This window comes from Fringilla coelebs (assembly GCF_963513975.1).
Source record: "Fringilla coelebs genome assembly, chromosome: 7".
NCBI classification, from domain to species: Eukaryota; Metazoa; Chordata; class Aves; order Passeriformes; family Fringillidae; genus Fringilla; species Fringilla coelebs.
The window spans coordinates 24,866,627-24,879,664 of record NC_140035.1 but is presented as its reverse complement, the minus strand read 5'-3'; the positions used below and the strand labels follow the sequence as shown (position 1 = coordinate 24,879,664).

The 13,038-nt window shown below is 39.3% G+C and overlaps 1 protein-coding gene across 1 annotated transcript; it reads right to left on the bottom strand.

Annotated features, from left to right (window-relative positions):
• Positions 1–7,387: 7,387 nt before the first annotated feature.
• CTLA4 (cytotoxic T-lymphocyte associated protein 4) lies at positions 7,388–10,672 on the bottom strand (the record flags this gene model as incomplete). The annotated part of the gene is made up of 4 exons (XM_084209032.1): positions 7,388–7,558; positions 8,478–8,587; positions 9,053–9,403; positions 10,615–10,672. 4 exons carry the CDS (start codon positions 10,670–10,672, stop codon positions 7,388–7,390), a joined length of 690 nt encoding a protein of 229 aa, XP_084065158.1.
• Positions 10,673–13,038: the final 2,366 nt, after the last annotated feature.

The window sequence follows — 13,038 nt, the reverse complement described above, 5'->3', positions numbered from 1 at the left end:
TTTTTATATTAAAGCTTCAATATCTTTTTTCTTTACAGGTTTAACACTCATATCCTTAATTTCTGTTCTTCTGCAAAGACTAGACTTAAATTTAGTTTTAAATTCACTACCTAAACTGAAAATCTGAAATTCTGACAAACTAGGAAGTTGAGAAAAAATAATTTTATGTTTGGCAAAAAGGCCTCTTTTGTTATAAGTTTGATATAGTTAAATATAAAGTTGAACACTATTTTAAAGTCCAAGTGTTTGCTATAAAAATACCAACAAATTTCCTTTTTTCCCCACAATCTTTCTATACACAAAATCTTGCCAAAATAAATATTAACGTATTTACTGTGAGTGGAAGAGGTTATTAAATTCAAGTATTCCATGTCTGTAGGGCAGATTAGGTGCTGAGTGTTTTATGTTCTGCATGTTGAAAAGTAAACCAAGAGGATCCATGTTGCTGAATTTAAACCAACATTTTGAGGGAGTGCCATTTCAAAAGGTGCCATGTTTGGAGGTGCCATTCACTCTGTGTGCAGACAGGCTGACTCTCTATCACTTCCTGCAGCCTCTTCCTTTTGCTGGCTGACTTCCATGGGTGCTGTGCAGGTTGTTCCCTCTCCTGCAAGTCATCCACCCCCTGGGTAGGACACAGCCTGCATCCCCTTCTGGTTCAGGGATTTGTTGGATGAGACACAAGCGATCAGGTCCTCTGGAGCATCCAGCACTGGAAAATAAACCAAGAAAACACATCACACTCTTAGCATAGGGAGTACCCTCCTTCCAGGAAACACAGAGCGACTGCTTAAGGTGTATTTCTGACTGAGGCATCTGAAGCACCAGTGAAGCTTCTCTGTCAACTCCCATGAAAGAACCACACCTTCCTTGTGACCAGTGACAGTAAAGCAATTGCTGTATTTAATGAAAGTGTGTAGAAGCCTGGCCTTTTTTAGTCATAAAATATGAAGTAAAAATGGGATAAAAAATAATGCATGTTTTTCTGAAAATTACAGTATAAGTGATGACATTATTGTGAGGAATTTTTTACACCAGATAGGTCCCTGTGGCTTACATAAGAGAGAAGGAATAACATGAGTTTGTAACCTTTTGGTAAAATTATAATAATGATTCTATGTTATTGCAGAGAGATGAAGAGGGAAAAGAGCTTGTGAGAGGTTTTATGAGAGAGTACTATAAAAAGAAGACCAGACAAATAGTCATATAATACAATATGATATAATTAATTCATTTGGCATTATGAGAGAAAGGAAAATATTATTAATTTGTGAAGCAGACAGTCATCTTTGCTACAGAATTAAAAGTGAGAAAGCTTTTATAAATGCTACCCACACAATCTAACACCTCACCAAAGCTCAGCTATGAAACCAACTTATTCTGCTGATTAGTGCTGTTCTAGCCATCTTTCCTGAATGTAAAACATTCAGTCAGCCAGTTATGAAGCTGTCGAATGTTTCTGAAGTGTCACTTACCAGAAAGATTTGATAACTTACAGAGAAATGAACTGTTTTTCTTCCTGATCTTGATTAAGTACTGCAAACATACCACATTTGGTGACAGTTTCAATTGTGGATTATTTTTGGTACTTGTTTCCCCATCACCAAGTATTTTTGCAATTTTTATCCAGCTCATTGCATCTACATTTTTTATCTGTATGATGCAAATAAATTGGGCCATAGTACCAGCAAGACCCTTTGTAGCACAGGAGAAGAGAAGGCCTATTTTTAATCACCTATTTGTTTGGCTTCAAACGAAGTAGAAAGATGACAATAGCAAGAACCAGCAGCTCTGTCTAGCAGATACTAAGGCCAGCTCAGAAAGCATGCAAGATGAAAAGAAGTCTTATCAAAGCTTCTACGAAACTTCAAACACCTCAGCTTTCCCCACACAACAGCACATGGAAAGAGGTATCTGGAGTTCAGCTGAAGGCCAACAGAGACCCAACTTTTAATGTGAATTTTCACAGGGAGGAAGGATGTTGAAATATTTCTTAGGGCTGATGATGCTGCAAGTGCCCAGCACTAAGTACTGTGGAAGTTAGTACGTATCAGTCCCTTCACGCTTTCCAGTTTGCAGAGGGAAAATTTTCTAGTTTGCACAAAAGTAAGCAGTACTTCTGATGGCCCCTTTCATCACTAGTTCAAGAAAGTTACAAATTCCCAAGGAGAAGCTCTACTAACAAGACTAAGGTGTAGTAAGTTAACAATAACCCATTTAATATAGAGCAGGATTCATTTATTGTCTGTGTATACTGAACTGTAAAATTCTTTGAAGTCTGGCTACTGAATTTCTAGTTTGAAAAAAACATGGAGTATTTGCTCAGTGTGTACATTTTTATTTTTATAAAATCAGCAATTCTATGTTTTTCATGCAAGTGGCAATCTTGGCCCAAACTTTAATATTCATTCCCTATAGAAAACCTACATTCCAGGCACTGATCTGTCTGGGAAGAATAAAGCGCTCTTCTGCTTGTCCCAGCTTTCCACCCAAGCTGCTGCATCGCAGGCTAGAGCATGAATGTCAGTAAATCCCACCCACAGCACAGCATAGTCCAACCACATTACCCAGCTTCAAGTTTTCCCAGTTGTATCACCTCTGCTGTTAGAGGATGTGGTTGTCTAAAAGTACCACCTATTGGAATCATATAATTATGTGAGAAATTCCATTTTCTCTGAAAGCAAGGTCTTGCTTTTTGCTGAATGAAGCAGACCAAACTGAACATTTTCATATACTACTCTTTAAAAAGAGCAGTCAGAAAACAATGATGAGGAAAAGCCATCAATGAAAAAACTGAGAACTTTTCCTTCAACTGAAACTTCATAATCACTAAAAATGTTCAGTAAAATATAAAAACAAGACTGTGATTAAGGCAGCTTGCTATAAAAATAGAAATAGAAATAGAATTGTGTTTGAAAAGTCGAAAAAGGAAAGAACAGTGAAATTTTGAGTAGGTAACAATCTTTTAGTTCATGGAAACATCTGCCATGTTACCTCGTCTGCAATTACTAATGATTCCCAGTGAAGTTTTGTCCTTTACCTAAACTCTTCCTTGCTTCATCCCTCTAGTAAACAACAAAAATGTTTATTCTGCCTTCAGGCACAATTTTTAAATATCCCCTTCCCACAATTTTTAAGATCTTTTATCAATAACTGTTATGTGCAGGGGCCCCACTGCTTAGCTGTGATAGAAGCTACATCAAAATAACTCACATATTCAAGCAAGAATGCAGTTTGCAAATGTCAACACTAAATTGGTTTTAGTAATGCATTAATCCATCTGCTATGCACCAGCCTTCTTTGGTTTGGATTTCATGTTACAGCTCTTGGATACATCATCTGATTCCTGTTTACGTCTCTCCTAGAGGTAGAGCTCTTTAGTCATGGTTCAGACTGTTCCTGTCACAGGCAAAATCATTCATTTTCTGGTTGATTTTTCAGAACTCACTCCCCAGCAATAGCTTTTAACTAGTGAAAGGAAGAAGCCTGTTGTATCTTACCTTCCAAGGTATTTTGCCTCCAAACCTCACCTCAGCTCCTCACACACATGCTCACACTCTTTGGACCTGCAAAGCTCAAAGTCAGTACTGAAGCCAGGAATTGTATCAGATCTGTTCGGAGTTACCAGGCCATTGCCAGCACTGGTTATTGGAAAACAAGAAATTAGACCCAAGGGAGTCTTGAGCAAAAGTCAGGACGTTAGGAAGGATAGCAATAGGTCAAAAGTGTCTGCTCTTGCATAGCCTAGGAGTCTTTGATAATTTTTTTTTTAATTTATTAAGTATCTGTGGAAAATAGCATTAATGAACTTTCCCTACAGACATCAAGGTCTGACAGAGTAGTGAGTTCAGCTTCATATATTCCTTCAAAGAGTGGGGGATCTCTAAACCTAAAATGATAGACTACTCATTGCCTACTCACAGAGTAGCTGTGTGGGAAAGCTTTGTCGTAGGTTTTTCTCTATCAGATAGGACTCTGATAATTGAAAATGACAAGGAAAGAAAAAGTTCAAATAAAGAAGTGGATGAAAATGAAAGTAGAATATTGGGGGCTGGGAATGGTGTATGCATGTGCCATTCATTGTCTTTGATGCAGACCTGTATACCTGTGAATTACCAACCATCCAGCCAGAAACTCACACTCTCTGTTTCACAAACAGGCTGACAGGTCTCCTAAAGAGGTGAAGATCATATCAAAAGAAGCTCTTCCTGAACCTTACCAAGCAGTATGGTGTCATAATTTGGCTGTCCAGGTAAGATACTCAGTTGTGTTTTAAAACTCCCCATTCTAATGAGCAGAGTTCTGAGACCAAATCCTTTAATCTTTGCTTTGCACATTCTTCCCAGAAAGAGGCATGGTTTCCGCTTTATTGCATTTTCTGGGATGTACACTGATCTAGCATTTTCACCTTTCATTTTGGTTCTGCTGTGATCTCACAGAACACTGTATTTGACTCGTATATTTAAAATTTTTTGGAGTGCTGATAGAAAGATGCTTCTCCCTGCTATCAGGGAAAAGCACAGACCTCAAGGTTCTGGGGGGCATCACAGGACAATGGAAATTCCCTGAGGTCTGGGCTCTGCCCTCATCAAAGCTAGCTGCTACATGAACCATAGGAAGGTAGGTATAAATATCATCTCTGCAGGTACTTAGGCTCCACTCATCTCTGTAGTGCCAGATATGAATGATGAGAATATCATTGTCAATGAAATCTGAACTGAAATCTCACTTCAGTCTTCACTGCCACATCTGCTGCTTTGAGTTCACCTAATACCCTGCCAGAAAATTCAAAAGGGGAACCTGGCTTAGAACAAAAAGTGATAAAGCATTATATCACATTCAGCTCAGTGGTAAGGAAAGCCAAAGAAAATTAAGCACTGCAGAAACAAGAGAAGGTTGGAAAAAGAAACGACTAAGGATGAAGAGAAGATCAGAACAGAGAATCTGGGCAAAGTAATTTCTTATAAAATAATTAGTAAACATTATCATTTTAGAGATTAATAAGGTAATTTATAAGCATCAATAATTCTTTAAGTGCAAGAGGCAAACACAAAATGTTTCTGCTACCATATGTGAGACTGTTGTTTCTGTTCTGCTCTTCCATAACCTTCACTATTCAGCTATTTTAGTAACCTGTTAGTTACTTATGGCAGAATTCTTCCCTGGTTATTACAAACTGAATGTCTCAAGGAAACACAGGTGTACCAAAAGGAAATTGTCCAGGTGGATGCAGAAGGCCTAGTTATAGTAAGCTTAGTGGTCAGAAAAGAGGTGAATTGGAAAATTCACAGGTTCTGTGGTGACACAGATTCACAGCCAGCTGTGGCCAGATGTCATGAGGCTGTGGGTACAGATCCGAAGCATCTCTTCTCCCAGGAGGGATAAGCTTGGAAAATAATGTACTTGAACTGCTTTCAGATTGCTTAAGAAAAGTAAGTATAAAGGAATTGCCAAGGAAAGGAAAAAAAAGAAACAGTTGATTCCTGATTAGAGGTCAGACATATGATTCACTACTTGCTATGGTGGAAAAAATTGCCCTGGATAATTATTCATGCTTTCTACAGCTTCTACAAGTGGATGTGTGGGTCAAACCTATTTTTCATCATGGAGTCATGGAACACACTTGCCTGATCAGGCTGCATCTGAAAGGGCAGAAGTTAAATTATTTTGTAGTGACAATAAATATGTGATCTTTTACCATTTTTCATCCCCAAAACACTGGATCATGAAAAATTAGGGGAAAATACCAGACTAATGTCAGAATACTGAAATACCTTCAAAAAAAAAGCGATCTGTCATCAGATGCTACTTTTACTTAAAGTAGCACTTGTATATCAACACTGGGAGAGCAGTTAGCACCTGCAAACACTGGCAAATTGAGAATGTGAATGTGTCTTTGCACAGTTGGAGGTGGTTCCAGATGAATGGGCAAGAGAGGGAAAGCCGGCTAAAAGAGCTATGAGATTTGGTGTTCTGGGAGCTGCTGCCACTGCAAGAACTTAGAATAAAGGGCTTTGGGGTTTGTCTGCACAGCTGTGCAGCCAAGAAGATGGATTCACAGCTGTGAAACAGAGTCACGTGCTGCCAGTGCTTTGGGTTGCAAGGTGAAATTTTGATAGCAAAGAATAAAACTAATAGATAGTAGCTGAGAATTCTGAAATTGTTTTAAGCTCCAGCAGCTTTGTGTGTTGACTGGCATTTAGTGAGTGAGAATATCAGAGTGGTGCAAAGAAAACAGGAATTGAAACTAGGACAAGTTTTTTGTTTAAATATGTACAGGAGGTGCTGTCAAAGGCATTACAGCTACCTTCTGCAAGTGAGTAACTCTGATGGAAGCGAAAACTTGATTGGTAGAGTGTCTGAAGCACATCACAGCAGCTGTAACTAGACAAATAGAAGAACTGACTGATCGTAATGGTGGCTGTCTGAGGAGGAAAGCTGAGAACGGAAGTGTTGGCATGAGCACACAGTCTGTCTCTGAAGGGCAAAACACAGGGTCAGAGAGGAAAGGTTCATGTTGTCTTCACTGCTTTCTAACATGTAGCCACTTCCTGTTTCTCACTATTCTGAGAATGGTGAACAAGAAATTAACTCGAATTTGGGCAAAGCTTCAAGGTTTTTATTGAATAGTACATAACTAATAAACAAGATTATACACTGCCAGTATTTTCATGGAAAATAGACTTCATTAAACACAGCAACATACTTCTGCCTTTTGGATAGATGCTAATTTAGCATTTGTAAAACACAAGGCCCCAGCAGAGCTGGAGCATTCTCCCAACACAGCCTAAGAGGGCTCCTGCTGGTGCCTTTTCTCTAACCAAACTGTCAGCACTGGCTGAGACACCATCAGTCAGCTCCATCACAGCACTTTGGGACACAACGCCACTCAAGAGAGTTAAGATCAGGCTTCTAGAGCAGCAGTGTCATCATTGCCAGCCTATGGGGAGGCCTCTGTGGAAGTGCAGAGCACTAATGCCAGAAATGGAACTAATAAATATCAATGCAGGGGAAAAAAGTCAACATTCCTTTGTACATTAGTGTGCTCTCCTACCTCTCTCCCCAGACTTGTGGATTACCCTTGCAATGACACACAAGTCTCTGTCATAATAGTGTTTGGATTTCAGTTGATCAGTAGGCATGATGAAATTTGACAGTAAGATCTTCAACTGCAACAGCAATAGCTCTTAATGCTACACACTTATGTATATATATATATATATTACATATTGGTACAATACATCTCAAAAAAGTCAATGGCCTAATGTAGCCATTTTTATGTGATAGGGTTAATCTTCAAATATGAATACATATACTATTTATGCTCCTCCAAACCATAGAAGCTATGAAGAATATTCTCTCACCTTCCTGTATGCCTTTTGTAAATTTATTTCTTTAACTGAAATGAACTAGCAGACACTCCATCCCAGCTAGGAAATGGTTTCTCTCCTTCCTTATTACAGTTAACAGTAATGTGGAATGGAATCACTTTTTTGTCTAGCTTTTCAGAAGGCATTTTCACATAGACTCCGGTAGTGAGACATCGTCTTCTTTTTATCTGTAACATATGGGAAGAAAGTAAGATAAACAGGCAATCATAGCATAATCATTGACCAGCACATTTTAGAGAAACCAATGGATGTTCTTCCTTTACTGAGTAGAATGTAGTCTAGACACCTTTCTCTCCCTCTTTATAGAAGATCTGTTAAGAGCATTTGGTGGAGGATCAGGACGTACAGGGGCTATTTATACAAAGGAAAAAAAAAGGTCCTGCCATTCATTTAGTTCTTTGAAGGTGCTCCTGCTTCAGAGTTCAGTGTTGGTTCAAAGCTAGGAGTGTTCACACCTGACAGTTTCATTTACCTTCTAGGGACAAAAACTGATTGAAAATCATTGTTTGGTTTCAAGCTCAGGTTCATTTCTAACAGACTATGAGTGCTGCAGACCCCTGTGGAAAAAGGCAACCCAGGCTTATATTTTGCATATTTTTGTGCAGACATTTCTAGCTGTGAAATTCAAAATGCTTAAAGTTACACTTCCTCCATCCAAGGGGAAGGTTGTTTAAATTTACTTTACAAAGGTGAACGATGAGAAAAGGAAAAATTTAAATTCTGGGATTTTGTGTGAATTATTTGTGAAATGAGAGTACACATGAAGACTGTTTCCTTCAATCCTGGAAGCATCCAGGACTTTGCTTGGTATTTTTAAGCATCTAGCCCTAAGCCAAGGCTCAGTCCAGCTCAGGGAAGCTGATGCTTTCTCGTATGCTGGCAACACAAATGAGCCATAAATAAATATAAGTGGCAGGTCCAGGAAGTTCTCTTATTTTGCATTATTGTAATAACATTGCACTTGCAAAGTGGAGCATCCCACTGGGTTTGTTCACAGTGTTCTTCCCTGTTCTCATTTCTTTCTCCTTGTCCTTATCACACAAAGGGATATTATTAGCAGAAGGGGGCTGAGTTGATGGGACTTACCGCTTTGCCCACAAGAATGGCTGAGATGATGATACTGTAAAGAAAAAATCCTGAGGCAGTAGCTCCTAATACCCAGAGGTATATGGCAGTGTCTGGACAAGGTTCTGGATCTAAAACATATGATATCACACGTGTCATGTCACACATGAGCTTCATAAGGAAGGCCCTAGAGTCAGTGAGTCAGACTCTACACTGCTTTTCTCTAGCATGTGCTATCCCAGGATACCACCAGGACTGAGCTCTGAGTCGCTGCCTACTCAACCTCCAATGAAAAGAGTTTTTATCTGTAGAAGAGCTCACACCCTACTCTATTACTTTTGCACTCCTGTATCTAACTGCCTAGACATAGGTGTACCCTGCATGGTGTTGCTTATGCTATCATTCTGTGGCTATGACTATGCTTACTTTGGGCATCTACAGGGAGACCTGAAAGAAATAAGAGCTAATCAAGATTTTCAGTCAGAAACCAGTATTCACCCTGACTTCTTACAAACAGAACTCTGAAGACCTTTGAGATGTAATAGCTGCTCCCTTAACTTGGAAGTATCACAGTAGTGTAAACCTGCTTGCCTTACCAATGACATAGAGATGTGTGCCATTTCCCTTGTTCATAAAATAGGGTGGGGGGTACATCCGCTCCATCTTGCAAATGTAAAGCCCAGTGTCATTTGCTTGCAGGCCAGCCAGCGTGAGGGTCACATTGTTTTGACCGGGGGTAACATGGCACTCAATGACCTTTTCCACAAAGAATGTTTTAAACTCCATGGTGTATGATGAAGCACAGATTTCTGTGGTCCGGTCACCAGTCTGTTTAAGCAAAGTCACTCGCATTTCCTTTGCATTCCCGATGTTCTTGTATTTACACACCAAGCTGGCAACTCCTTGCCTGTTGGCCAGCACAATTGCTGGCTGAGTCACTTCCATTACTGTAAGGAAGTAAAGAGTGTGATGGTAAGTGAACAGTCAAGAAAGGATCTGGAGTCATTTACTTCAAACCTGTACAGCAGGAAGGGAGTTCTGCCGCTTCCTGTTATCCATGGGTGATTCTAGAAATGCTGTTTTCAAAGAAGGGACTCCAAGACCACAATTCACATTAGCAATGCATTATATTCTTTAAAAAGCTCAAGAAATGCTTTGATTACTAAAAATTATATTATAAATCTCAGCAATTACTTGTTGCTTAAATAGTAGATTATTTGGCCTACTTAGGCAATGAATGGCCTGCATGCTTCAGTTTTGCTCAACACAAATTTCTTAGTGTACATAAGAAACTAAAAAAAAAAAAATAGGCTATTGAAGATAAGGTTGAAATTTTAAATTTAAAATCAGACTTTAAAACCAAAATCTCTGCCCAGTAGAAATATATTTACATTTAGGAACAAAAAAGTTGACATCCTGTATGGAACATGGAAGAGAATGTTTTAGGTAACAGTAAAACTGAATAGAAAATCTGTTGCATACTTTTGTTTCTGATCTTTTTTCTCCTTACTTTTAACTAGCTACTCCCAAGCCACAGTATACACAGCAACAATGAATACCCCAAGCTAATATAATAGCACATAACAAAACCTGATGGACAGACTGCAAAAAACATCTTAAGGGGAAATTACTGTACCATGTACAACCTCACTGACAGCTTTTTGCAACTTCTGTATTCTGTAATGACACATGATGGGATGCACTGTCTTTTGCTTTAGTAAGCTGTGAAGACTCAGCCTTGTTTTTTCAATCTCATTTTATATCAGTCCATTTTGGGGCAGGGTTTATCTTGTCAGTTCTGCTATGCAAGAATTCCAGATGAAGAGTAAAATTTCTCCATACATCATACATTCAAACCCCTTTCTCCATACTTTCAAACCCCTACACCCATGTTATCAGCTGTCACAACTTCACTTGCAGGGCCTGGTTTTTCAAGATCTTTTCTTGCTTCTTGAGCTACTCTGAATGTCGCCCAGTATCCCTGCAGATGGTACTGTTCCAAAATCTGTGTCTGGTTTTCCAGACACCTTGCAGTACACCAAGACCTCGCTCCCATTAGTCCTATGTCACCCTCTTGTACCAAGTCCATCTCCTGCAAGGACATGAAACTGAAAACAAGTTAACAACCCCAGATACCTTGCCTCCTTCATCTACCCACCTTCAGCGATGGCAGTGGCTGTGCAGAGAAAGCCCACGGTGACCAATATTGAGAGCATTCCTGTGCTGGGACAGGCTGAAGGTGCTGATGCCTTTTGACTTTAAGACAAACTGGAACTCTCAGGACTGGAAAAGAGGTGACGCCTTTCAGGATACTGAATCTTCGAAATGTTTGAACCCACACAGAGCCAGTGTGTATATATAGCTTTGATCCCAGATGCTGTACCTGAAAGTAATGTGAAGCTTTGTTTTGGTTTTACGAGAAAGGAAGCAGTGGGTTTGATTAGTACGTGCACAGTTAACCTCAAACAGCATGAACAAAAACAACTATTCAGCACATGGAAAATATATATTCAATCTGAAACTGCCATCCATTCTGCTTCAAGAATTGTGGGAGGAAATCTAATCATCATTAGAGCAGTTCGGGCCCTTTGGGGGTGCCAGCTTGCAGAATCATAGCCCTTAATATTTTAGCAATCATCAGGTATTTCCTACCAGGGCACCATGCAGAGAACTGTACTTCTGCCTAATGTGGCACAGTGAATCCCTGCAAACTAGATTTTTTATGGAGGACTTGCATCCACCCCAGATTTCTTTGCTTGCTTTAATATTAGTGCTTTTGATGTTTAAAAATTGCTACCCCTTCAAAATACTGATTACACTTGCAATTACTTCATCTTTTTGTATCAGCAATGTGACTTGAACCATAACCCAGCCTCTTTAAGCTTTCCTGTTTCCGAGAAGAAATTATCTAGGTTTATAGCTAATGACTTACACATCCATACAGAACTTTGCTACCTACAGACTTTACTGCCTAACTACCTTGGCATCAAGAGATGAAAAACACTGCAGGAGCTTTGATTATTGCTATCTCTGCTTAGAGCACCTGCGTCATTTCAAACCTCAGTGAAACAGTTTTCGCTTATGAACCTTTTAAAAGTCATGTAAGCTCTGAAAATTTTTGCTTTTTTATATGATAAGCTGTCACATCTCTGAATCATTGCCTAAAGAATTCCATAAAAATGAGTGTTCACTTCCGCTATCCTGAAGGTTGGCATTCTTGTTTTTAACCCACACTTTGAGAAGTTCTTTTAGAAGGTGCTTCATCATTTATATATGTAGATCTAGTAGATTGCGAAGACCTGCTTTTGCTCTGTGACCTAAAATAACTAACAGCATTAGTTATTGAGCACTAGCCAGCCTAATCCAAAGATCCAGGATAAATACTTAGTCTTGAAATCACATAAATACTTAATGATATAAATAAGCTTACTGCTTCCATACCTAGGTTATGCAATATTTGTTTGTAATGACAGATTCACAGTCATTTTACTCTTAACCAGCATTCAAAACAGAACTGATGATAAACAAAAATACTGCTATGGGAAAAAGAAAAACTGCACCCTAATAATGAGACAGACACATACTGTATTACTGGTTAGACAAGCTTAAATCAATTTTAATATTAAATGTAAAATAAATGCTATTGCAGCATCATGTACTAGAATATCAGTTAGATTTATGGCATGAAATTACCAGTTTATGCCTGACATTTTCATATCCAGAGCAGTAACTAAATTATCTGCCCTTTGTATCTTTTGGGCTTGGCTTTTGCATGCAGTTAAACAAATTATGTATTTGAGTTTCATCAACTATGGTGTCATCTCCTGATAATTGATTGAGACTGCAAATTGATGGTGCAATTAGCCACTAAACACTGGCAAAGGATTGCCATGTAAAACTCAGTGCTCATGCCATGCATTCCCATGGGATCTTGCCCTGCTAGAGTAACAGGCAACACTCTGGCACTCCTCTCTCTCCTGTCTGAGACTGCTCTAGCAAGCTTTGTTTCCAGTGGTACTCATCTTGTTTCCTGGCTGTTTTGTTCTCAGGGTGCATTTTCAAATCCACAACCTTTTCCTTTTTACCCTTGTTTCTCCTTAAAAGCCTTGTGTTATGATAATTACTCTTCTAAGTAAAGCACATGCCTCCCTTTGGAGCCTCTTGAAGTTGTCTCTGTCTTCCCTGCCTAAGTGAGCCCAGGCTGCCTTTGGTTATCCATTCCAATGGATGATTACCTTGCCATGGTACCCTCTACCCTTCCTAATCAGACTTTGGCTCTTGAGTTAATGTATGCAGACAGCAGGTAGATCATGCAGTAGAAGAGATCTTGTTCCAAATAAGATCTTGCTTTCACTGCTCCCATGCTTTCCAGCTCAGTTACAGCATGGAACAAGGTATGAGTTCCCCACTAAAATACAATCCACAAGAATCACTGGGGACACCTTTTCTCTCCTCTGTGTCCCTTATCTAACTATTCTTCAGCTGGTCAAGAGCCTCTTGACTTCTGCTTGCCCTACCTTCCCTGAATATATCATATGAAAAATACAGGCTATGCTTTGGGCTACAGATAGGTCCATGGGCT